Source organism: Emericellopsis atlantica (assembly GCF_019669845.1).
Source record: "Emericellopsis atlantica unplaced genomic scaffold F5Z01scaffold_4, whole genome shotgun sequence".
Lineage (NCBI taxonomy): Eukaryota > Fungi > Ascomycota > Sordariomycetes > Hypocreales > Bionectriaceae > Emericellopsis > Emericellopsis atlantica.
The window spans coordinates 690,173-714,314 of NW_025764706.1; the positions used below are offsets into that span (position 1 = coordinate 690,173).

A 24,142-nucleotide genomic window follows, 5' to 3' on the forward strand; every position below is an offset into this window, starting at 1 on the left:
TGAGTGGGTCGTGGAAGATGGAATGTGGACGGCGATGAGGCGTCCCCGTCCGCTGAAGCAAGTGATTCAGGTGCAAAAGGGTTCGGGCTCGGGCTGCTTGACTGCCTAGTGGTGTGATCTAACAGAATGTGAGGTGCAGATTGAGAGACATGGAGCATATGGGGGTTCTCCTGTTGACCCAACAAGGCAGGGAAGGGGCAGCCTCCAGCCGTTGGTCGTTCCTTTCTATACAAACTATCCGTAGTAGACTAGCTTATCCGACTGCAGTCCCATCCATCATTCTTCAGCGCACCACGCCAGGCCGCCCAAACCTCAACTAAGTTACCTAATTCACTAATAACCAGCATCAGACTCGCGGTCTAGTACTCTACTAGAGCCTGTCATGTGAATTCCCTTTCGCCCCGCGCTCCCGTCCAGTCCGAGATAATACAGCCCAGTCAGTCCCCATCATGGTGCCCTCATCAGGCACGATGCGCACGCCGACATCGCACTTGGCAGCACAGCTTCACTCACATCCCAACAAGAGTGGGGGTTCCTCTGTTAGGTAGCACTCACGGTGCTGGTGCTGCAGCGCACGACGGCCTCCAGTCCGTCCTCCATCGCAGTTGGCCGGCCGACATTTTATCAACCGTGGGCCTGAACGTGAGACAGTATGTCCAACTGCCGACGTGTCTCACAAGGCAAGGATTCCCCGACCTCGACAATAGGGGTAATAAACAGGCAGGCAGGGAGACTGGTAGGTACCAGGTAGGCACATGAATCGAGAACATGGACGTGAATCTGGAATTGTTCCTCACCATGAACGAACCGTTGGAAAGTCAAAATCCACGGCGACAATGAACATGTGACTGTCACAAGCCTCAACTGACTGAAGGATAGCCAGGCAGGTCTAGACTCTCACCCGTGCACGGCCAGCCATGCGGTCATCAATTCGTTAATACTTCCCAGCATTCCAGCATTTATACACATGACTCCAGCTGACTGACACATATGATATCCTACCGTAGCCTAGAAATCATCCTCATCGCGGCCCTCGGCCTTCCTCTCTGCCACCTCGCGAATCTTGTCCCCGAGGATGGTGCGTCCATACCGGTCGGCGACCTTGCCTGCGGCCTCAAACATTCGTCCAGTGCGGTCGCGCATCAACTGCACCATCTCCAGGGCGCGCATCCCGCGCTCTTCGCCCTCGCGACACTCGCCTGCCAGGAGCTGCAGGAGGGTCTTGTCAATCTCGAGCTCCAGTCGCGAGAGTGCAGAGCGCTGCGTGTGGGTACTCGACGTGCCGTCGATGAGATCACGTAGTTGGGCGGCCTGGACGCCCTTGAGCATATACGCCTGCTCAAGCTTCCGCAATTCCGCCGCGGCGCTATCGTCTCCGTCGTCGTCCTCGTCGGATGGGGAATCCTCCATCTCAGCATCCTCGTCGTCCGGATTGCGCCGTTTCTTCTCCTTTGGCTTTGGTGCCGATGCGATGGGGATCGAAAAGTCAAACTCGGACAGCAGTGGTCGTGGGAAGTAGGGGTACTGGTCGCCGCCCTTGAGAATGATGCAGTGGAACTTGTCGTCAGCCACCGCCACGGGGTAGTAGTTCTCGCTCTTTCGACCCGACGCCAGGCGGGACAGGAGCTTCGTGTCGAGCAGAGGCACCCAGCAGGCGCGCGAGGGTTTCCGCCAATGCAGCAGCGTGAGCAGCGTGCCTGTCGAGTCGTATATGCAAGGGTCCCCACTGTCGGAGAAGAAGACACTCTTCACCGTTGCGCCCTCGGGCAGCGCTACCGTGTCTTCGTTCTGGCAGATCTCGTCTCGTTTGACGTTCTCAATGGTGTATAGCAACCTCGCGCTGCCATCAGCCCCAACAGGCCCGTTGCCCATCGTGAGGACATAGTCCCTGTAGCTCGCGCAGGTCACCATGGGTGAGCTCTTTGGACGGTAGACGCGATAAGGCATTCCGAAGAGCGTGAATACGCGAACGTAGTTTGCATTGGTCGTGACTGTGATGAACGATTCGCTCAGTGACATGGCGGTGATGGCTTCTCCCGCGGGCAACTCCGTCCTCCAGTCCGAGCGTTGCGTCCATGTTTCATGGGGGCGGTAAAAGATGGTGGCTGGCTTATCGCCCTTTGGTGGACATGAGAAGAGTGTGCCGTGCTCGTTGAGACAGGCCTTGTCGTAGAGGAAGGTGTCGGTGAAATGGAAGTCGCGCTGGAAATCATGGTCGTAAAACTCGACTGTGACGGTGTGGTGCGAGTCTTGGTCTATGGTCCACACGAAGCCAATTAGGTTCAGGCAGAGGTACTTTCGATTGCCTCGCCAGGGCGTTGATCCTGGTTGGAACGCTTCGTGGTATATGGGTTCAATGTGCTGGCGCTTGCGTGTATGCTCGCCATTCTCATCACCCTCGTGACCCCTTTTCAAGCCTGCGGTGGTGTAGCCGGCGCCGTCATCGTCGACCACAAAGTCATCATCTTCTCCGTCTGCGCCGCCCAGAAAGGAATCGAGGCTTCCGAGGGACTCGCGTCTTGGTCTCGAGGGGATTTCTTGCCTCTTCCCATTGACCGGTGCAGGCCTTCTGTTGGCCGAGGTCTCTGCGAGGGGGTCGTGAATGAAGGGGGCAGGTTGTTTCGGGAGCCTGAGCAAAGACGCAAACTGGTCGTTCACAAAGTCTGTATGGATGTAGACCTCGCCGTCCGTGGTTGTGAAGGAGGCAATGTTCCTGGTGGGGTGCCACGCCAGATCAACGACGTTGGAATAGTCGTACCGTGCCACGACGCTCTGTGTCTTGGTCTCCCAAACGAGCAGCTTGCCGTCCTTGCTCGCCGATGCCAGCAGTGCGCCATTGGGTGACCATGCCAAAGCTGTGATATCGGACAAGTGGCCATTCGCAAACACCCTCTGCTTCTCCCAGTCATTCTTCGACACCACCTGGATATCCTTGGTCGCCGTGACGGCAGCGAACGCTCGTCCGTCGGGGTGCCAGACTGCTTTGGTCGAAACGTCCGAGTCGCCGTCAATGGCAGCAATGACCCCATCCACCTTTCGAATGAGCTCGGGAGACTCTGATGTCAGCGAGTAGACATAGATAATACCATCTGTCCCGGACAGTGTGAGGAGACGCCCCGCGGGGTCAAAGCTGACGCCTCTCGTTGCGCGAGCATGCTCCCTCAGGTATCGCACCTGGGTGATGTCCTCTGTATCCACCACCTTAACGCTGAGCTCGTCGCCCGCCACAGCGACGTATTTCCCATCGGGTGACATGGCTACGTCCCTGACCGGAAGTGTCGAGCGCGTGACAAACTTGTCGAAGCTGGCATCGGCAATGTTGTACAAGCTCACGGTCCCATCCTCGGCCGCCACGACAAAGGTGCTGCTTGCTGCGGCCAGGGCGATATTGTTCTCCTGACAGTCATCAATGTTGGTCGGCTCGCCATCGGATCCGGTCTTGTACATGCGGATCAGGTTGTTGGAGCCGGCGGTGACCAGGCGGCTGCCATCGGCGGTGTACGCGCAGCGCGTTGTGCCACTGGTGTGGCCAGCCCGTGGCTGGATTCGAAGTGCTGCTGTCGGGTCCATGATGTGTCCTCTCGCCCACGCAGAGCTTGGTCCGTTGCGAGCTGGGCGATGTTGACGTTGTGCGGATGAAATACGTGACCGTCGCGTGTCGACGCGTGGGACGGATGAGACTCGCGTCGCCATTAATTAAACAGGGGGTCCATCCAGCTGTCGTTCAGTGCCCCGCCAATTTTCGCGTCATGGCGTTCTGGGTACCCTGTAGACTATGGTGACTGTTCATCCACCAGCTACGTGGCTCCAGAGTACATGAATATGAGTTCAGCCAGTCTTGCTGGCCTTTCGAAAAGCTCATCGGGATTTTTCATGACGAGCCTGCTTGTGCTGGGGTATTCCATGCGGTGAAGGAAGTCTCGCGCATCCCAGTCGATTGATTGATAATGCCTGGTGGGGTTGCCACAAATAACTCGCGGGCTTCGACCAGCTCAACACTCAGATTGATCACCTCCATGCTCACACAAGCATACCAGAAAAAAATCCTTGAATTCTTATTTTTAAGTCCCAAATTCTGCCGCTCACTGCTCTCACGTCAAACCAAGCGAGACAACATGCAGTCTGCCGATCGTGACAATTTCTTCCATTCAGAGTACCCCCTCCAAAAACACAACCCCCCTGAGACCTACCGTGGCTGACCGTCAGATAGCATAGCGCAAGCACAGCAGGCGCGGAAGGAGGCAAAGTCCTCGAACAAGAATGGCGATCCGGTGACTTTTAAGAGCAAGATTCTCGCGGCTGTCCTAGACCCGGCGGCTCCCTCAGATAGGCTGTTCATCGCAGAGTCAGCGGGCTACGTGCGGCGCGTAGCGCTCGGGGTACGTGATGTGTACTCTTACTGGTAGCGCTGTTGCTAACATGGTGATCAGTCTTCCGAGCCCAAAACTACATATCGTGGCCCCAAAGCCCCCGTCACCTGTCTTGCTCTCAACTCCAAAACCGTCTTTGCCGGCTCGTGGGACAAGGATATCTGGACGTGGGACATTGGGACTGCTGCGCCAGGGCGCAAGCTGAGCGGCCACAGCGATTTTGTCAAGGCATTGGTCTGCGTCAAGCTGGCCGGCAAAGACGTCCTCATCAGCGGCGGAGCTGACAAGAAGATCTTGGTGTGGGATATCGAGTCGGGCAAGCGGATCCACACCCTTCAAGATGCGACGACGACCATGCTAGCCGTGCAACACATAGCTGTTGACCCCATCCTCAGCACCGATGAAGAGATCGTCTTCGCCAGTGCCAGCAGTGACCCTCACATTCGACGTTGGAAAATCACACTCTCGTCCGCGGAACAGCTGCCAGAGACCTTTGTTGACCGTCCCGATGCCGAGCGACTTACCATCGAGGAGCACGAGACGAGCGTGTACCGACTTGTTTACGATGCGACCGACGAGGAAGCCAACCTCTGGACCGCGAGTGCCGACGGCACGGCCAAATGTCTGGCTCGGTCGCGGGGCTTTGTCGCCGACGACTCCTTTGACCACGGAGACTACGTTCGTGCCGTGGTCGTGACTGAAGAATGGGCCATCACGGCCGGGCGGAACGAGGACGTCAAGATATGGGATAGGTCGTCGGGTAAATTATACTGCACCCTCGAGGGTCACTTCGAGGAGGTGACAGACCTGGTCCTGCTCAGGGACGACACGTCGCCCAAAATCGCCAGCGTGAGCATCGACGGCACCATTCGGACGTGGCCGCTTGCGAGAAAGGATCTGGACGAGACGGTGGAAAAGATGAGGACTGCCGCAGCTGCCAAGCCACAGGAGGAGGACAAGGCGGGTGATGGCATGCTCACGGCTGAAGAGGAGGCCGAGCTAGCCGAGCTCATGGATGATTAGGCCGTGAATTAAGTGACTTGACATCAAAACACATCGGAGGCATGTCTCGAAGCCTCCTGTGGGACAACGATTGTGTACAGTGCCCGTTGTTTCGAGTCTCCGACAACTTGTCAAGTGATCTACGCCAGCGAGCGTTCTCTCAACGTGGAGAGAAATACTTGTCTGCATTGGTTGTCACATGTCTAATGGACGAAGAGATCCCTCTTCAGACGCGTGTCTTTGTCGACATCCGAGGCTTGAACAGCCCTGCTTGAGCAAGGTGACAACTATTGATGAGAACCCAAAGGTCTCTTCCGGTTCAACATCGAATTACAACCCAATGAGTTTCCAGCGAAAGCAAAAGAATACGAACAAGCCCTGCATCAAGCAATGGGCGAATACACCTTTGACCATCCAGAGGAAGCCCCTTTACGCTAACGGGATACCTATCACGACTTACCCGGTTGGACCAGACAGCCACATGCGGATCAACATGAACTACCAAAGGAACATGAGCCCCTGGTACTGCCACAGTCCATATGTTGTGCTCTTTTGGCCATGGAATCCACAGTTGCCTTGATTTGGCTGCCTTCTTGATTCGCGGCATCTTCCAGTGGCGGCTGGTAGCTGCCGTGCTGACCAAAATCTGCGCACATGTGGATCAGTCACTTTACCATCTTTGCCTAGTATTTGCCGCCCCCTTCCTCTTCCACATATTCCTCACTGGTCTCATCAATGTGCTCGACGCCTGCATGGGGCGGCAGGTCAATTAGATATCCAGAGTGCTCTGCGAGAAAGTGGCAAACTCCCCAGTACATGTAATTCACACAACCGAGAAGGGGTTGTCCATGTACATTCATGCTTGATCCCTCGCAACAGTCCACCCCCAGGAATATGCGTGTACACATCTGGGATAACGTTGCTATTGATATACTTCTCGATCTGAGGGCTGGGCAACACGCGGGGAGTGGCCCAGGAGCCAAGGTTGACTGTCGATCTGCAGCGAAACAAGTCTTCCCAGTTCTTGATACAGTACCGAAAACGCTAAACTTCTAGCGTTGAACTTATCCTGTTTGTTGGAACCTGGATGAATGAGGAGTAGGTGGTTTGCTACTACGTACGCCCCAGACCCAACCGTCGAGCCAAACAACGCCGCCATCCCGGATATATGTATGTACTATCAGTCGATCGCGAGGTGCCACGCATACAGAACGTAAGGTAGATCCACCGAGTTAGAACTTAGATCTGAGAATGAGACGACTGGTCACACATGCTGTGAGTGATCACCCTATATGACAGGTATTAAGGAAATCATGGAGACTGGAGAGTGTACTAGTACGTAGATGTTACTGTTCGTGCCGAGATCGCTGCAAAATCGAAGCTTGCCCCATCTTAATTACATGCTCGCAATACTTGTATTACTACGGAGTACGTAGATGAGAGATTAGTACTTACCAGGGTACCTATACAAGTGCTAATTAGAGCCTAGAGGATATCATTAATTACTGAATGGGGTCTCCGCAATGGTGAAAGCCCAGGGTCCCTTGGAAGTCTAAAGCACTTTTGCTTCCTAGGAGGCTGCGGAGAGCCGGCGGCATGGACTTCCCAGGCTCCCCCTTTACTTGTATATGGCGCTGGGATCTACGGATCATGCCGTTTTCTCGATTGTAGCCAGCTGCTATCCTCGCGGTGAGTACGCCAAGTGAACAGCATCGCGTGCGTCACGGCCTCCAAAGGCTGTGCACGTAGCTTGCATGTGCGCAGCCCAGGCAATCTACGGCTGAAGATGCTGCGGACCGAGTGCGGTGATGAGTTTGGAGACCTTGACGGGCAGCTTCCCGGTCTTGTAATCTTGAGGAAATCGTCATGTCGATCACCGATACGCTAACGTGACCCCAGCCGTCCCGCCCCACGGCAAATAGCCAGGCGTGGAGCCGGCAGGCTGCTCATTTGCAACACGACGCCGGACCGATCACAGCTTCTGTCTGTGCTCGTCGCACTGCTATCGATATTATGCGATGCACGGTCCTCGACAAAGACGAAACAGCTTTCGTGGCCGCGACCCGTGAGACACCATGCGGTGTGAGACATGGTTGAAGAACAACCCACTGGCCATGCGATAACGTGTGGAGCACGATGTGTGCATTGATGATTGTGCCAAGTTACGTACTCCGGTGCCTCTGAGCCATGAATTCGAAGCAAGGGGCCAAGGGCTGCGATGGATGGTCGATGGGTCCAACCTGGTGCATGTCAATGCTTGTTTCCGAGAGCAAAGAGCGATTTGCATGGCCATCGAGGCCGCGATTCGCATCGGGTCACACAACCCACTCCGGACATCTTAACCCATTACAACGTGCTGCATAAGCGCCAAACAGAAACAATGAAGTCTGTGAAGTGTGAACAGGAACGCACGCGCAGGCCAAGTTCGTGCTCTGTGCACGGACTGGCCCCCCTTTTTACATTGCGTCTTGTTGATCTCGCTGGCTGGAGGCTGGCAGACGGAAGAAGGAGGCTAGCCTGGATCTGGCGTAGGCCTTGCAGGCCGCTCGAGGCTAAGGACTGCCGGCGGGTATTGGACCACGATCAGGGTATTTCGAGGTGGACTCTGACATACAACTACGTAGGAACGTTTCCAATTCCTTTGTGCACACCGCAGAGCCGCCGGGTGCCATCGATTTCTCGCATGGGACGCGTGGGCAGGCTGACTGACGATTGCGCTCGGAAAGCGACCAAGCTCTGAGCACTGTACGAACGCGACGGAAGAAGCCAACAAGTGAGCATGTTTGTCTGACCCTCGCCACGACCCCTGTCCGTTGGTTGCGTGAGCCACTCATTCGGGTGTCCAGAGCTCCGGGCACGGACATGCCTGCAGGCTGCCAGCTCTGGCCCGGCTTGGAGTTGGGGGGTTGCACCCGTCGATCGCGCAAGCGCCGCGTGGATTGACTGGATTCAGCAATGAATGAATGGGCGCGCAAATTGGAGAGCAGGGGCTGAGAAGGATGGATGCTGGGGTTGGCCAAGGTGTCCGAGCGGCCTGAGGGTACCTGCAGGTTAGTAGAGGCAAAGTGAAGGCCCAAGGGCCAGCCAGCCAACAATCACATCACATTCATTCTTCCTTCATTCGGTCAATCCATGCACCTCGGCGACCAACATGAATGAAACAATTTGGCTTGGGCCCTTCGAACATCCAGTCGCGCCTGCCCCGTCCGTTCTGTGGACCTCATCCCACACTGATCAGTAGCAGGCAGGCGCCCCGTCGAAACATCCGCGCTGTTCCAGTCGCTCTGACCCGATTAACAGCAGCTATCGACATATCCTGGACCCACACAAGCAGGGCAGGCATGGCACTTACCGGCGGCGTGCTAGTCCAGTCCCTGAGCGTCACTCACGTAAGGCGCTCAAGCACCCGCGAATGATCCCCCTCAGAGCTGCTATAGCAAGAACACTTTCCTCGCTTTTCTCTTCCAGGCCTCTCAGATCTTGTCTCCCCACTCTCTACATGCTTCGGAACCCTTGCCCTTGGTTCTTCTTCATGAACACTTCTCATCATCACTTCAGCAACACCCTGGCAGTCCTGCCATGAGTGGCGCATTTGCCTTCGCACCTCGTTGGACAGCACAACTCACTCTCTAGAATCATGGCTTCCTCCAGCATGCCCAAGTCCATGGGCAGTATCGTCGCGTTCGAAGGACATCCCGAGACCGTATCAACACAGCTGCGACTCTTACCCACCTCACCTCACATCCTCATATTACCCAGTGTCCAGTGTTATCTGCCAACGTCAACCGATGGCGATGCCTTTACGGCCCCCGAATACATTCGCAAAGTTCACCATGCCGCCAACGCCCGCTATAATGTGGCGCAGACCTTCCTGGAGGGATCGACTGCGTCCAGCAAACGACTCGTTTTCATGAATGGCGGAACTCCTAGCGCCCAAGCCTTGTGCATACGCCAGATCATGCGATACGAGACCCAGGGCGACCATGTCGAAGCCGAGTCCATGTTTCACCACTTGGTCAAGGAAGGCTTGGGTAGCTTGCAGAGACAGGCACGCATATGGGTTAACGGACAGGCGGACAGCGGGTCACGCTCATCGCCGTTTACGATGGACACTACTATTCCGGAGGACGAGACACTGGAGGCTCTGAGTGAAGATCCCATAACAAGGGCGATGCGAGCAGCCGAGGCCTTGGATCGCGAGACAGCCAACCTTCAACCCTCTACGGAGCTGGACCTGACCCTGACGAGTCGTCTGCGAAGTCACAGCCTGCCCATGTACGGCTACTCCGACAATTTTGGAGACGCTGCACCCTTCTATGTGTTCGGTGCTCGCAAGAGAGCCAATAGCGACACCTCCGTCGCCGACGAAGCCGTGGAGGATGACTATCCCAAAGTCGGCCCCCCGAGGTTTTCAGTCACTCATTTCGAGCAAGGGGCCTTTGACCAGCCAATAGACTCGCCTGTTCTCGACCCCAAGCTGTCGCCAAGCTGCGTCGGTGAGAGCTACGGCCCAACCTTTCTTCACTCACCGCTCTTGGACGCCCTGCCAACGTCGCGCTCCGAAGTCTTTGATATCAGGTCACCTGGCGAGGTCACTTTCGGTGAGGCCTCGGTTGTCGATGTGAGACACACGATTGCCCCCGTCACAAGGGTACGCTCCCTCGATGGACTTTGCTCATCGCCACCAACCAGCAATGAGGACTCGACCTCCGCGCTACGTCCACTTTCCCGCAGCACTGCCACGGAACAGCAACCCTTGCCGTCGTTGCGGTCGAGATTTGCCGATACTTCCCGGACAATCTCTGTCAGGACCAGGCATGCGAGTGTGGTGAGCCTCTCGCCTGTGCCTCCGGAGAGAAAGCGCAGGATAAAGCGATTGTCCTATGTCGATAGAGGAACCAATGCCGAGGTTATTGAGGAACCAGTCGAGGTGTTTGTTCCAGTACACCCCTTGACGGAGCACCTTGTTCTGTATATGAAGGACGATGCGCCGGACGCCCTTCTGGATACAGTCATCAGAGCCTTCCGTGATGGGCTCTACCCCATCCTCGCAAGTAGCACTGCCGGCTCAGACACTGCTACCATAAACGATGAGCTCCCGTCAACGCCAGAGTCACACAGCATACGCGGTGGAGATGAGACGCCTAAAGCTACTGAGGAGCCCAGCATTGTCAAGTCGCCATTGATAGACCAGGGAGAATATGACCCATTTGCCTACATACAGGACACTTGGCCGACATCAAAGACCAAAAAGATTGGTGTAAAGGTGCACCGGCCCCCCACGCCCCGGAAGACTCCTACGCCATCAGTGTCGACAGAGAGGGACAGTAGCTTCTATGAGTTCAAGGTCTGCACGTCACACACCGCCGTTGCGATACAGAATGCACTCCGCGCAGTGCTGGAGAGCTACTTTCCTCCTGAAAGCGACGGTTACAAGCAATTCAGCTTCTCTCTTCTACCGGAACTGGAAGGCCTTTGGAAACCCATCTTCCGTGAGGCCGAGCCTAGCAGTCCGAGAGCCGACAACCGAAGAATGGACCAGATCCTGGCCATCGGGTCCCAAAAGGGCGTCAAGAAGGAATACTCGTCTGCCGTCGTCGGCCTGTTGGATAAGCTCGGCACGAAACGGAGTGGCATGAGCCGAAGTGGCCGCCTGGATTTTAGGTATCTCCTCGCCAACGCCATGCAATCCTTCACAAACCAGCCCCTGGCGAACCAAACATCTGATAACCCTTTCAACAACGCATACCTACTCGCCACCCTCATTGTCCCCCATCTCGAAACGTACCTGGCGATGCACGCAGAGGTTAGGTACCTTCTGCTGGAGTATCCGCCAGAACATCTTTCGACTATTCTAGCTTTACAGAAGCTGGTCGGAGTGGACCTCATGAAAGTGGCCCAGCTCATCGACTCAGAGAGCTCTGACATGGCACGATTCATGCATCTACGGGGTGCATCGATCAGTAACCAGGTCAAACCCCAAGGTCCCTTGGGCAAGCCTGTTGGCTCGACATCGGAGACCGACATTGCTGTGTCACACGCCAACTTTCTACTCACGTCGAATGCAAGTGACACCGAGATTGCCACTTTCATTGCTACAATCAGGAAGATTCTTATGAGCATATCACAGTATTATGCCCCAGAAGAGCCTCTGCAGCCCCCTGCGCCTCCAAAGAAGCCCTCCGCCGCGAAGCAAAAACCGACACCACTTTTGGGCAGCTTTTCCCCCTTTCCAAGGTCGACAGGGCCGACCAGTCCTATCACACCTGGATTCAACAAGTCTGCCAAACCGTCAAACGCGCCGTCGACCCGAGCAGCCTCCATCGCCGAGACTGTGCGCACATTCAAGACGTCTCGGACAGGCAAGAGCACCAAGAACCCAAAGTCGAAGCGTGGTCTCGCCATGACCGATGGGGCGGAATCGATCATGACCTATGATCCTGCCGGCGATAGCGACTATGACGAAGAGGAACGAAGGCTCATGCCCATCTTCATCCAGAAGCGCTCGCAGATGCAGAAACCAAACAGTCGCAAGGCCTTGAAGTTCCTTGGCCTCGCTTGAAATCTCGTCTCTCCTTATCACAACGGAGCTTTGCTCGGATGAGATACAACCCAGCCAAACACTGGCATGTTTTCTTTATAGTAGTACATTATTCACTGCATTTTCCTGTCCTCCGTGGGACTAATTTTAGCGACAATGTTGATGACGGTCTTAAAAAATCGGGAGGGAGGGGGAAGTAGGAGGTACATTGGGTACTGCAAAGGACCGGATCTAATCGATACCCAACTGCGGCAAATGCAGTCTGTCTTTTCATGCGGCGCGTTGCGGACGGTGTACCATGCAGGCATAGCGTAGACTAATCAATACTTTTGCTCAAGAAGCTATGTTCATGCGCTCCAGGTGACTGACGCCTTGATGGCGAGAACGTCAGGCAATGTTTCAACAAGGCATGTCGCGTTGGCAATGATTGTACATGACCTTGCGGCCGTGACTTGATAGGAGTGACCCGAATTCTTGATTACCATAATACCGCGTGGAAAGGGAAGGGGGAAGACAAAGTAGACAAAGAGCACCGCGTGCGCAAGTTGAAAGCCCGCTCGTCTCGCTTCCTGTCGGTGGCCAAAGATGCATCGCCCTTGTGAATCTCATTCACAAGGAAATCCCGCGGACCGTGTTCCTCCCAGGTGAAAAAAAAGAGAGTGGCCAAGTTGTGCCATTCACATCCAAATGACAGCAATTCCGATTCTATGCGCGTCCAGGCCCGAACCGCCCTCACCACCTCTCTCTGCTCCCCGGCGTGTTGTAATCCTTGAATCGTCCGCAAACGTTTGCACCAACCAGACTCCATCAAAAACAGCTGTTCCCAAGATCTGTCAACGCTGAAACCACACCGGCTGCTGATCTAGCAGCAAGAGCTGTTGTTCGAGTTGCCGACGCCCTGGCCCTGGCCGACCTGCACGCTGGGCTTGGTGTTGTTTGCGGTCGTTGTGCCCATGCGCTCCTTGATTTGGCGGGCCATGGTCAAGAAAGCCTGCTCGACGTTGCTTGCGTTCTTGGCTGAGGTTTCGAGGAAGGGGATGTTCAGGCTGTCGGCGAACTCCTACGAGGGGAGTCATCAGCATGGGACACAACACGCTGCATCCAGAGAACATAAACCTACCTTTGCCACTGTGTACTCGACCACCTTCTTGTCAGACATATCGCTCTTGTTGCCGACCAAGAGCTTGTTGACACCCTCTGTGGCGTACCGGTCAATCTCCTGGAGCCATTGCTTGACGTTGTTGAAAGAGTCCATGTCGGTCACATCGTACACGACGCAGATGCCGTGGGCGCCACGGTAGTAGGACGAGGTGATGGTCCTGAAGCGCTCCTGGCCGGCGGTATCCCAGATCTGGAGCTTGACAGTCTTGCCGTCGAGCTCGATGGTGCGGATTTTCTGGGCATGTCAGCCTGCGGACGCGCAGAGAGATAGAGGGGTAACGGGGGAACGAACAAAGTCGACACCGATTGTGGAAATGTAGGACTCGGTGTAGGTATCGTCGGCGAAACGCAACAGCAAGCAAGACTTTCCAACACCGGAGTCACCGATCAGGAGAAGCTTGAAGAGGTAGTCGTATCTAGCCGAATGTCAGACATGTTGCAAGCAGACGCGTGTCGTTGCGGGAGTTGGATCGAGGAAGGAATGTCGGCGTTGGGGAAGAACTCTGGCAGGTCAAGAGTCAGCAAACGAACCATTCACTCGGTATCAGGGGTCCGTTTCGCAATAGGGGATCGGTACGCACCACTCGGGATTCATGATGGCGGTTGCTTTAGGGCCGGCTGGTGTAGTCGTCGGGCGTTCAAGCGAGTGCACTTGTAGCGGGTACGATGCGCGCGGTGCGTTGGATGCGACGATGGAGGGAGACTGGAGGATGGCCTGTGGAGATGGTGGATGGTGAAGGTAGGTTGGATGGGCGATTGACGGGACAATCGACTAAAGACTGGAGTACGTCAGGCTGCTCTGGCTGCTGATCGATAGGCGGTGGGCGCCTGGCCAGGTGCCTTCCTTGGCTGCTACCTAGGTACAGCGCCAGCACCCAAAGGTGCAGCTGACAGGCGGGTCACGTGAAGCACTGCCTCAGAATTGGATCAGCCTACCCGTGAAACAGCCCGACCAAACTTGATTTCACTGTCCAGGAACCGGCCCCACCACGAAATTCGACGAACCCCAGCCAGTGACGCCAGAGTTCCTTCGCCCATCTCATGACCGTCTCGCCCATCTCATGACCGTCTCGCCCATCCTTCCGCGACCCGCGGCCTCACCTGTGCTGATGCACTTCGATTTACGAAGCTGAGGAACCGCAACTCCCAATGGCTGCGCCGCTCCGTATAGCTGTGAAGGGCGCTGGCCGCTCTGCACCGTCGCTGTGTCGCGGTCTGACCATCTTCAGCCCTGCGAAAGCGCAGGTTCAGCCTATAAACCATCCCGTTGCCGACACCCTTCCTCCACCAGATATTGTGACCGAGTCGATACCACCGCCGAAGCGACGGGACGCAAGAGCTTTCTTCGACACGACCGGGATTCTATGGGTAGGCACGGGCGGTGACAAGCCTCCCGACCCCAACAAGGCGAAGCTCGGAAAGAGTATGTTTCTGAATCTCACCTGAGCCAAGCGTTGCGACTGGTGCTGATGATTGCTAGCCTTGCGGATTCTCCAAGAACGCATGCCGACACTTTTACAATCGCCGCTACCCCAAGATATCCTCGCCCCTAATATATCACTACACCTTTTCCCCTCGACGCATCCTCATCTCCCCACAGTGTCCGGTCGCGTCGCCTATAATGCTGCGCTGTGGACATCACCGATCGCTTGGAATAGGGTCCCCATAATAGGCAACGTGAAGATTGAAGTCCTTGCGGAACGGATGACGTCCGAACCATTGACGTTTCTGCCAAGGCGACAAGGCGCGATGGCCGAACAGCTCGTGGTGCGATGGTGCGAGAAAACCAAAACGGACAAGGACGAAGTAGGCGGCAGCAGTATTGCCAAGTCATTGCGAATGGGACGCGGCGTGGATGCCAGCAAGGCATTCACCGGCCTGTTCATCTTCGACTTTGACCAAGAGGGGCGTATCTTGAGCCACACAATTGAAACGGCGCAAGGCGACAGCAACAACAGAGAAAAGGGTATGGGCGCCCGATTCGTGGGGTTGACTGACTGGCTGCTGGGGGGAATCCGAGATCCGGGGGCCGCCCCCGTGCCGATGTTCCAAAGAGTTGATAGACGATGACAAGATCATGTACGGATATGCTGGCGTTGGGGTGCCTGGGCCGCCTGCAGTTTTTGTTGCAGAGCCGTGTATTTTCTAGGGGCGAGGGCCCCGTGTACTTAATGATACCACTTAATCTTGTAACTCTACACACGACAAGTCTCAATCATGCAAGCATGCAAGCATGCAAGCAAATGAAACTGGATCGTGCAAAAAAAAAAAAAAAATTCCTGATTCTTTCTGTCAGGCGGGGCCAGCGAGATTCTCACTCGCCTCGAGGTGCCGTAGCCGGCTATCCATAGGTGAGAGGCATTTCACAATATTCTGCCTCACACCAGCCCTTTGCAACGTTGATCCCGGTCCTCATACAATATCCCCCAGGTTCTCCCCCTCGAAACCTATGCTTGTGAGCTTCTTTAATCGCCTCTTCTCCCTGGCCTTGTCAAGGGTCTTCCTCTCTTCCGCCAGTTTCTTCACCATGGCCAACTCGCCCCTCTCGTAGCCTGGCGGCGGGTCGTCGTCCTTGTCCAGGTCGATCTCGCCCAGCAGCAGGACATTCTCGCCTCGGACGAGGAAGAGACCGTGGGGCACGTCGGCGAAATAGCCGCGCGGTTGGTCGGCCGGGGCATCTGGCTGTGGCGCAAAGATTCGTTCGGTGGTGGATTGCAGAGCCAAGTTGGCTGTTTGATCATTCATCAGCCCTCTCGTACGGTGGAAGCCGGGCGCTCATGTTAGGCTTACCAAACTGGTCCCAACTTCGCAAGATGCCAATCAACTTCCGCCCATCTCGCAACGACAGCATCAGCTTCTCTGTACATAGCCCCCCGCGTCAGCCAGTCATATGCACCCGTGAAAGATCGTCAGTCGTACTGTCTGTCAAGTCCAGCAGTTGGGCAGCAGTAGTGAACATTTGTGGAGGAAGTTGAGGTGGTGGTTGCGCCGGTCCTCCGGGCCCCATTGGCGGTTGCCCACCCTGCGGAGGGGGCGCATTGTCGGCTATGGAAAGATTTTCCATTGTCGTGTGTGTGTGTGTGTGTGTGTGTGTGTATGAGCGAGCTGTGGCTGTGATCACAGATTCATCGCTGCTCGTAATGGTTGTCGCTCGCGCGTTGCGTTTGCCGCCCTTGTCATGCGTCGTCGCTCCGCCGGAATTGGTGGCCTGTAGATGGCAAAGCCGCACCACGTGACTTTGTCAGTACGTCAGAGCAGGTGCCGCAGTGTTGGATGGGATGGCGGGGCAGGCGCGCAAAAAGTCACGAATGGAGGGGCAATCGTTGCGCGCGGAGAACATCACAGAAACTCACGAGGCGAAACGATGACGGACGTGATAAAAAGCAGGTTGCAATGATGACTGTGCATCTCAATTGAAGTTCGACTATGTCATACGTACATTCACCTGAACATCTACGCTATGGATTTTCGTGATGGCATCACACTACGGCGAGCTCATCAGCATGCAAGGATACACATGTGAAAGCAGAGTTTATCTTGCGTGTCTCGCACCTCTGCGCGATAGTAGCCAAGCCCAGGCGTTTTCTATGTTGGGTAAAAATCAGATCCATTCTCACAAACGCCGGACCAATATGCAATAAGTGATACCACCTTCCAACCACAATGTTAGCTGGTTTAGGCGTCGCTTGCGGGACGCCTTTGCAGATGCATTTTTTTTCTCACATCTTCTATAGTCGGTTCATGGTCGATGCGTCGAGGGCCGCCTGCAATTCTGGTCTCGCTTCGAGAGCCGCGCGTGCTTGGGAGTACGTGAACCATTTCCGCTCACGCTTATGTTTCTCCGGCCAGTCGGCGTGCTCCTTCAGGACGGTGGCCTGGTAGAAGTGGTAGATGGCTCGCTCCTTGGAGGGCTTGGCCGCTCGCTTCTCCTCGATCTTGGGCAGCGTGTAGTCGACCTGTATGCTGATGCCGCCCTCCTCCCACGCTTCGCGCTGTGCTGCCTCCTCGCATGTCTCGTCAGATTCCCAGCCGCCCTTGGGTAGGACCCAGCCCTTGCGACGGGTCGACTGGATGAGAAGAACGTAGTTCTGATCGGCCGTCAGAGGCACCACGCCGGCGACAAGTCGCTCGCCGCCTGAGTTGTAACCTGAGAGGCGGCGGGTCAGATCATATGACACCACGTCGAGTCTCAATGCGCATGAACGACTCACGTTGATTATTCCTGCCAACTCGAGAGTGCATCGACCGACTGCTCGAGCCGTTGCTGTTAGATGCGGACCCGCCCATTTTGACAGATCAGAGGGTCGTGTGATGCGGAATAGAAGCCCGATTCAACGGGTTGCCTGGCCTGAGCTGCGTCTCTCCTAAAATAGCTCGGGGAGCCTGTCTTTGACAGTATTTTGTCGTCCAAGACGCTGTGAAATCCAGCTGTCGCTGCGAGCGAGTTTCCCCAAGTGCTATCCACGTGGGGTGCGTTATGCGGCAGGCTGGTCAAAGCGCCATCGTAAGGTCGTTGTTCTGGTATAGTTTGGAGCAAAAGAAAGGGCAGTAGGAGAGAAGTGAAGAGAATTAATAATAAGAGAAGCTTCTCTCTCCTCAGATAAATGAGGTTGTTGCAGGGCGTGTGGTGAATGGCCCAGGCGCGCAGGCCAGCCTGGGGAGGCGAAGAAAAATAAGGAGAGAAAGTTGACCGGAAAGCGTCGCAGCGAGGAGTTGGCGGGCGATTTGGGTTTGTTGGAACCTTTTCGGGAGGGGGGCGCCCAGCGTCGGTGCAGGTACTTGACACCCAAAGTTCCCGCTGCCTTTGGCTGCTTCCACACACTTCCAGCTGTCCGGGCTTTTGACGAGGTTGAGGGGCCTTTTTGGTTTAGAACAGCCCGCAAGGGTTTTTTGCCTGAGTCAGATCGAACCGAGATGACGGACAGCCGTTTTCGCTGTGTGCCGGGCGAGAAGTGGGAACACACAATGCTACTCTTTTAGCTGGCACTATAGTGGAGAGCTGGGAGCAATGAAAGAGATACCAAGCCGGAGATAAAAAAGGCCAGTGTCTGAGGTTTTTTCTCCCAAGTTCCCGCTCCTGCTTTTCCGTTCCGTTCTGGCCTTGTTACTATTAATTATAGGGCCTGGTTTTTAGGTTTCAGTCCGCCGATGCAATGGTCGCGCTGCTTGCGGTGTTGTTCAAGAGCTAGGCGCAAATAAGCCTGCCGACGGGAGTGCATTTCACAAAAAAAATGGTGGAGTGGTACAAGCAGAATGGTGGCTGGCCTTTGGCCCGGCTCTACGATGATGACCTGTGCCTTCATCGGCAGGAGGGGACTGAAGCCCGTTTATTAGTACGTAGAACAAAGCCTGCTGGAGCCAGCAACATAACCACGGCATGGATGCCACTACTGTGGCCTGGCCCACGCCAACATGCGTGGCTGTTGCGGTGTTTCGTCACAAGCTCTATGGACATGCTGAGCGCGTTTGGGACGATCGAGTGCAGTCGCAGATGATGGTCGGTGGAAGAGCCCGGGTTCTTCAGGTGCCACAGGAGGGGCAGGCCCGCTACATCTGGCAGGTTGTAATTTGTTGTTGTTGGCGCTCCGGCGTAATATTCAAGCTTGTACAGATGAAGGGTCCTGTTCCAGATCCCACGTCAAGCTGCGGCTGTCATGAGCACGTGCTCGCAAAGCGTTTCCTCTCGTCTGTTCAAGGTGGTATTTAGCATAGTGGATTAGTGGATTTGAACTGCGAGCGATGCAGCTTGCGTGCGCGTGATAATCAGCTAAATACTTTCGATAGGTTCTCGCACAAAGCGTTGGACCGGTCACAGGAGTCGGGAGCGTACTCCTTTGTAAGCACGTAGTTATTGAATACTACCAGGTAGGGACATTTGTTGAAGGGCGACCTTTCCGTGTTAGCAAATGGCACTAGGTGAATTTTATACGAACAAGGCATCGGCGCCTGCGTCAGGAAGAAGCACCCCTCATGAGCGCTGTATCTGGCGGGGGGCTAGACCTCCGAGGTGGGGGAATACAACTTGGGCGTCATAATAAGCTACACGTCCAAAGGTTAGAAATACCATAGAACCCGAACCCATGCTTATTGTCTGCTACCTTGCCTGAGCGTCTTCCTCCGTCGGAATTGACCCCACAGCCGCCTCCAAGCTGCCACAGGCAGCTTCAACATGGGAGTTGCCATACCCGCTTGTTTGCCCCTTGACCACTTGTTGCGTAGTACGTGTCGGCCGTTGGCTTCATGGCGCTTTGTTGGTTTGACCGCCTGACCTTCTAACAGATATCCCTCACTGAAGCAACTATCATTGTCTGCTGTACACCGCTAGGACACATCCTTGTTCGGCAGCAGCCTGCATCATCAGGAGTGACTGGACCTTGCAACCCCGACTGGAGTCACTGGACCATCGTGAACAACTCCATCGAGCCATCCACCCTCATGCTCGGCCTCACTACTAGCATCAGTGTTCGCCAATCTCGGAGCTTAGCTCGGCCTTGCAACGACGTACGCACGGCAGCCCGGAAAGGCATCAAAACCTGAAGCGTATCACCAGCCGCCAGCCATTTATCGCTGTTTCTGAGGATGGCCGCAACACAGAGCACACGACAGTCTTCAGGAGGCTCGGACTTTGAGTACCTGACCCCAATTGGTAAGCACTTCCCCCGCCCTGCAACCTGGGTCTCCTCACTTGCCTGCGACAACTTCGTCACTGCATATAAACACGTGCTGTGTTCTCCTATCGTCGTTGGCTCGTCTCCGTTTAGCTATATTCGGGTCTTGTCGATCTGCCCGTTGCCTGCTGTCACGATACGACCCGATATCTGCCACCGTGCGATCTACGCACAGCACCCCCACGGCAATGACAAGTAGTCCTACTAATGACAGTGGTGTCACTGCAGAATGGAAAGGCCTCTTCTGACTTCGCCCTGCAGGGTACTCTCGGTCGACTCGTTGCGGCTACTGTGGCGATAGAAGTCAGTCCAAGCGTACATACTCCCTCACCCTCGCTCACCTGGACCGATAATCTTACTTCACCTGTGCAGGCTTCTCGTACTACGCAAGCGCCTCCTCTCTGAGTGCTGCGTTTTACCAGACACTTCTCAACAGATGCTGGAGACGGTCAGGGACTCTCTTATACCGACCGAACCAGCGCGAGTCGTGCTGTCCTCATTATACAATTCGCCTTGACTCAAACGAGTTCAAACCGTCGAGGACGCAGAGGCAGACCGCCAACCGCTTTAACAAGTTTGTTCTAGGCGACAATTACATCAAAGAAAGCGCCAGGCTTCATCCCCGAAGCAAGGCTGAGGCCAAGAAGAGAGATAATGAGTATGTCTTGGCAGATCGCATCCATGAAGCAGAGTACGAGCGCCTCGCGACGCCGCCAGAACCAGCCCATAAGCTGGTGGTGACTCTGGAAGAAGACAATTTCACAGAGGAGAAGTTTGCTGTGTACAGCAACTACCAACAGGTCGTCCATAAGGATCCACCCGAGGACCGCACAAGGAGAGGCTTCAAGCGCTTCCTGTGCAGCTCACCCTTGCGACGCGAGAAGTATGTCGACCCGGATGGTCGAGTGCGGCAGCTAGGCTCGTACCATCAATGCTACCGGCTAGATGGGAAGCTCGTAGCTATTGGGGTGTTGGACCTGTTGCCTGACTGTGTCAGCTCGGTCTACTTTCTCTACGATGAGAGTATTCACATGCACTACCCTGGAAAGCTCGGTGCGTTACACGAAATCTCCCTTGCGCATGAGAAAGGGTACAGGTGGTGGTACGCTGGGTTCTACATCCACAGCTGCCCCAAGATGAGGTACAAGATCGACTATGCGCCCCAGAACATTCTGGACCCAGTGTCCTTGAAGTGGAGTCCCCTCGACGAGGAGATGCTGGCACTTCTAGATCAAAAGCCATTCGTCAGTCTGTTCCTGGAGCAACAACAAAAGAGCAAGGCTGGCGAGCCTGTTTCTGAAGGACTCGACAGTGTGTCCAAGCGCCCGGTTACTTTGAAAAGGGGATCAAAGGATGAGGAAGGTGAAGACGACTCTGACACATCCTTGTTCCTGTCTCGCATGCCTGGAATCGCTCCTCTTGCAGAGATGAAGTGGTTGAACCTGGACAACATCGCTATCAAAGTCAGCGTGGCCGGGCCGTTGTACACTACGTCTGCTCTTGTGGCATGGGAACGAACGAGGGTCGATCAGTGGCCGGGGATCAAGGCGGCAGTGGCCGAGCTCGTAGCAGCCCTGGGGATAGACTGCGTGGACGTGTTGTGTGTGGATCTGACACGAGCTTCATAGGGTAAATGCGCAGGTTTAAGGCTGTAAAGAGGAATTGTACATACATACCATCTTCTCATAAAGAGATGGCCACATGTCACAAGCTTTGGCTCTTGTGAGATTGAGTGAACTTCCTCCCACGCCTGATACCGATATTTGCCGGCTCCTAGGATAAAATGGCACAGAGATGAACGTCGTTCATCAGGCACCATTCACATGAGATTACCGTATTAGACAAACTTGGGCACAAAATAACCTTCTGCTCCAGGGTATGGCTTGACGTTACCTTGCCCCACGTTAAAGTTGCCCCACCTTCACCTCATGCGGTGAATGCACCTTTCTCGATGCGACCGACTCACCTCCAAGCTTGCGCTCCAAAATTTCTTGATTCAGACTGGACCACAACACTTTGATACCCTTTGCCTAAACCACCAACAAACCGAAAGCAGGCCCCAGAACGAGAGGCAGGCACTGCTTCTCGACACGACGCCGTCATGGCAACATCACAAGTTCTCTTGTCCCCTGCTGAGCTTGCCTACATTCATTCTTCGCTATCCCTGCGTCCACCCATCCGCAGCGACGGGCGCACGTCAACACAGTTCCGACCGCTCACAGCCGAGACCGGTGTGCTGCCTGGAACGAATGGCAGTGCGCGTGTCTGTTTCTCCGACGGCACGGAGGCGATTGTCGGGGTGAAAGCAGAGATTGAGCGCACGCGTGCCGACAATGAGCAAGAGGATCAAGAGGATGGTGCCGCACAACGGCAAGTCCGGGGCGATTGGGTCGAGATTGCGGTCGAGATCCCCGGCTTGAGGGACGACGATGCTAGTACGGTCTTTTTGGGCGAGATGCTACGGGAGGCACTTCTTGGAGACGGAGATTTCGCCAGAAAACTCTGGATCAACCGACGGTTTCACTGGCGTTTATACCTTGATGTAAGCCAACGCACCATCCCTCGATCCAAGCTGGATATATACTGACAATATGTGATCAGATTCTGCTCATATCGCCTCCTCTGTCATACCCCCTCCCGCTGCTCTCGTTAACTACACACCTCGCCCTGCTCGCTACGCGCCTGCCACGATTAAAATCCGAAGGCGACGAGGACCCCATGTTCGACGACGACTGGCAGGCTTCCCAGTTCCTCTACTCGCAGAGTGAAAGCGCACGACCACCCATCACACTCCTAGTGGTCGCGATCGGGGGCAATGTCATTTTCGACCCTTCAAAGGAGGAGCTGGCCGTGGCCGAGTCGGCACTCGCAGTGTCAGTGGCCGCGGCAGCATCAGAGAAGGCAGCACAGGACCAGAGACGCAAATTGAAGCTCGTGTCAGTCAGGATGGTGGATCCGCCGTCAAGACTGACACCACCCGGCATACCCAACGGCACGAGTTCGGGCACCGGGGCCGCGCCGGCAGGGAAGGAGGGCGAGTCTGTTGAAGGCGTGTGGAAGGCACCGGTGGGCGGCACAAAGTTCGCCATACTGGACGGGATAATACAGGCGGTCTTGGAGAAGGGCGGGGTCGCCGACGAGGTGCTGGATGGTCTGAAGGACGTCGAGTTGGCGTAATAGTGTGAGAATGATTCATGAGCACGACGACGAACATGGTACAATAACTATGATAGCACAGGTGGATGTACAATACCAGACACATCTAAAAGAGGCCAAACAGCTTCTTGCGCCCAGCCGGCGTATCCCCCTCCGTCTTGGGCGTCTCGGGCATCTCCTTGCCGAGTGCCTTGGCCTCCAGCTCCTCCTCGCTCATCTCCTTCTCATCCTTGCCAAAGACCATGGTGATGGGGTTCTTTGGCTCGATGCCATGCATCTTCATAAAGTAGCGTCGTTTGTGGACATCGGCCTGGTGCTGATCGCGCGACTCGCGGGCTTTGATCGACTTGTCGCGCTCGTGCATGACAATGACGTCCCACCATCCGTAGAAGAAGTTGATGGGATGCTTCCAGAGGTCGGAGATGGGCGGGAGAAGGTCCTTGAACGGCGAGTTCATGGCGTAGTCCATGAAGAATGTGAAGACGCACATGGATAGGAGGGTGCCCTGTATGTGGTCAGACTCGGCGATGCGATGGATCAGTGCCGTCAAACTCACCATGGTGATGCACAGATGGAGCGTCTTGCTGTGCCAGAACCAATGCGCCCAGGTACCTTCAGGTGCCATCATCCCCGGGTAGCTCTTGACCCTCTGCGCGGCCAGCTCAGCATCCGTCAATTGAGCGCCATAGTACTTGGGCAACGTGTTCCTCTTCAGCCTCGATCCGTGGGAGGGCGGGTTGAACTTGAGAGGCTTCTCCAGCACAATCTGCTTGTCCTTGTCCTTGCCCTTGGCGTCTGTCGTCGCGAATCGGATGATGAGACTCTGTGAGAGTGGGATACGCAGGCCACGCCATAGCGGGCCCTGCAGTGGCAGCAGAAACCGCGGGATGACCGCCCGGGACGCCATCTTCGCGTCGGTGGCGAATGGTGATGAGCCGTTTGCGCGTGTTTGTTGGCGATGATGATTGAAAATCTGGCCCATCACGAGATGCTTCTTGCGTGGTTATTACATAATCCCGTGTGAATGTCCGAACTTTCCCCGTTTCTCTGAGAGCGGAATCCGACTTCTCCCGGACCGGACCAAGCCTCCCGCAACTGCGTAATTCGGGGCCCTTGATTGGTGCAGCCAGGCTCCAGCCACAGGTGGCTCCGTTCGCGTATCCCTGTCGATTTTCTTGCTCGATGCTGTCATGATAAAGTTTTCCCCTTTGCCTTGGTTCCAATTCTCTCTTCTCTTCCCTCCC

The 24,142-nt window shown here is 55.4% G+C and overlaps 11 protein-coding genes across 11 annotated transcripts; 5 read left to right on the plus strand and 6 right to left on the minus strand.

Annotated features, from left to right (window-relative positions):
* Nucleotides 1-1,008: 1,008 nt before the first annotated feature.
* F5Z01DRAFT_679590 (WD40-repeat-containing domain protein) lies at nt 1,009-3,570 on the minus strand (the record flags this gene model as incomplete). The annotated part of the gene is made up of 1 exon (XM_046265540.1): nt 1,009-3,570. One exon carries the CDS (start codon nt 3,568-3,570, stop codon nt 1,009-1,011), a length of 2,562 nt encoding a protein of 853 aa, XP_046121516.1.
* Nucleotides 3,571-4,115: 545 nt separating this feature from the next.
* On the plus strand, nt 4,116-5,393 carry F5Z01DRAFT_633524 (WD40-repeat-containing domain protein; the record flags this gene model as incomplete). The annotated part of the gene is made up of 3 exons (XM_046261962.1): nt 4,116-4,153; nt 4,211-4,379; nt 4,431-5,393. The coding sequence occupies 3 exons, from the start codon at nt 4,116-4,118 to the stop codon at nt 5,391-5,393; spliced, it is 1,170 nt and encodes a 389-aa protein (XP_046121517.1).
* A 1,364-nt stretch (nt 5,394-6,757) lies between these two features.
* On the minus strand, nt 6,758-7,774 carry F5Z01DRAFT_646442 (uncharacterized protein). The gene has a single exon (XM_046262906.1). The coding sequence runs from the start codon at nt 7,681-7,683 to the stop codon at nt 7,384-7,386; it is 300 nt and encodes a 99-aa protein (XP_046121518.1). The 5' UTR covers nt 7,684-7,774; the 3' UTR covers nt 6,758-7,383.
* A 1,262-nt stretch (nt 7,775-9,036) lies between these two features.
* On the plus strand, nt 9,037-11,934 carry F5Z01DRAFT_616414 (uncharacterized protein; the record flags this gene model as incomplete). Its single annotated transcript, XM_046260910.1, has 1 exon — nt 9,037-11,934. The coding sequence occupies one exon, from the start codon at nt 9,037-9,039 to the stop codon at nt 11,932-11,934; it is 2,898 nt and encodes a 965-aa protein (XP_046121519.1).
* An 841-nt stretch (nt 11,935-12,775) lies between these two features.
* Nucleotides 12,776-13,669, minus strand: F5Z01DRAFT_671190 (small GTP-binding protein; the record flags this gene model as incomplete). The annotated part of the gene is made up of 4 exons (XM_046264671.1): nt 12,776-12,973; nt 13,034-13,309; nt 13,367-13,490; nt 13,659-13,669. 4 exons carry the CDS (start codon nt 13,667-13,669, stop codon nt 12,776-12,778), a joined length of 609 nt encoding a protein of 202 aa, XP_046121520.1.
* Nucleotides 13,670-14,223: 554 nt separating this feature from the next.
* Nucleotides 14,224-15,144, plus strand: F5Z01DRAFT_671191 (uncharacterized protein; the record flags this gene model as incomplete). The annotated part of the gene is made up of 2 exons (XM_046264672.1): nt 14,224-14,497; nt 14,555-15,144. The coding sequence occupies 2 exons, from the start codon at nt 14,224-14,226 to the stop codon at nt 15,142-15,144; spliced, it is 864 nt and encodes a 287-aa protein (XP_046121521.1).
* A 342-nt stretch (nt 15,145-15,486) lies between these two features.
* Nucleotides 15,487-16,138, minus strand: F5Z01DRAFT_671192 (uncharacterized protein; the record flags this gene model as incomplete). The annotated part of the gene is made up of 3 exons (XM_046264673.1): nt 15,487-15,803; nt 15,865-15,933; nt 15,994-16,138. 3 exons carry the CDS (start codon nt 16,136-16,138, stop codon nt 15,487-15,489), a joined length of 531 nt encoding a protein of 176 aa, XP_046121522.1.
* A 664-nt stretch (nt 16,139-16,802) lies between these two features.
* On the minus strand, nt 16,803-17,361 carry F5Z01DRAFT_633528 (NUDIX hydrolase domain-like protein; the record flags this gene model as incomplete). The annotated part of the gene is made up of 2 exons (XM_046261963.1): nt 16,803-17,221; nt 17,286-17,361. 2 exons carry the CDS (start codon nt 17,359-17,361, stop codon nt 16,803-16,805), a joined length of 495 nt encoding a protein of 164 aa, XP_046121523.1.
* A 2,169-nt stretch (nt 17,362-19,530) lies between these two features.
* F5Z01DRAFT_403321 (arginine-tRNA-protein transferase) lies at nt 19,531-21,607 on the plus strand. The gene is made up of 2 exons (XM_046259518.1): nt 19,531-19,720; nt 20,115-21,607. The coding sequence occupies exons 1-2, from the start codon at nt 19,654-19,656 to the stop codon at nt 21,368-21,370; spliced, it is 1,323 nt and encodes a 440-aa protein (XP_046121524.1). The 5' UTR covers nt 19,531-19,653; the 3' UTR covers nt 21,371-21,607.
* F5Z01DRAFT_398086 (ribosomal protein S5 domain 2-type protein) lies at nt 21,608-22,962 on the plus strand. The gene is made up of 2 exons (XM_046259513.1): nt 21,608-22,284; nt 22,344-22,962. The coding sequence occupies exons 1-2, from the start codon at nt 21,844-21,846 to the stop codon at nt 22,917-22,919; spliced, it is 1,017 nt and encodes a 338-aa protein (XP_046121525.1). The 5' UTR covers nt 21,608-21,843; the 3' UTR covers nt 22,920-22,962.
* F5Z01DRAFT_646469 (uncharacterized protein) lies at nt 22,943-24,140 on the minus strand. The gene is made up of 2 exons (XM_046262907.1): nt 23,455-24,140; nt 22,943-23,403 (listed from the first exon to the last, which is right to left on the minus strand). Exons 1-2 carry the CDS (start codon nt 23,878-23,880, stop codon nt 23,005-23,007), a joined length of 825 nt encoding a protein of 274 aa, XP_046121526.1. The 5' UTR covers nt 23,881-24,140; the 3' UTR covers nt 22,943-23,004.
* Nucleotides 24,141-24,142: the final 2 nt, after the last annotated feature.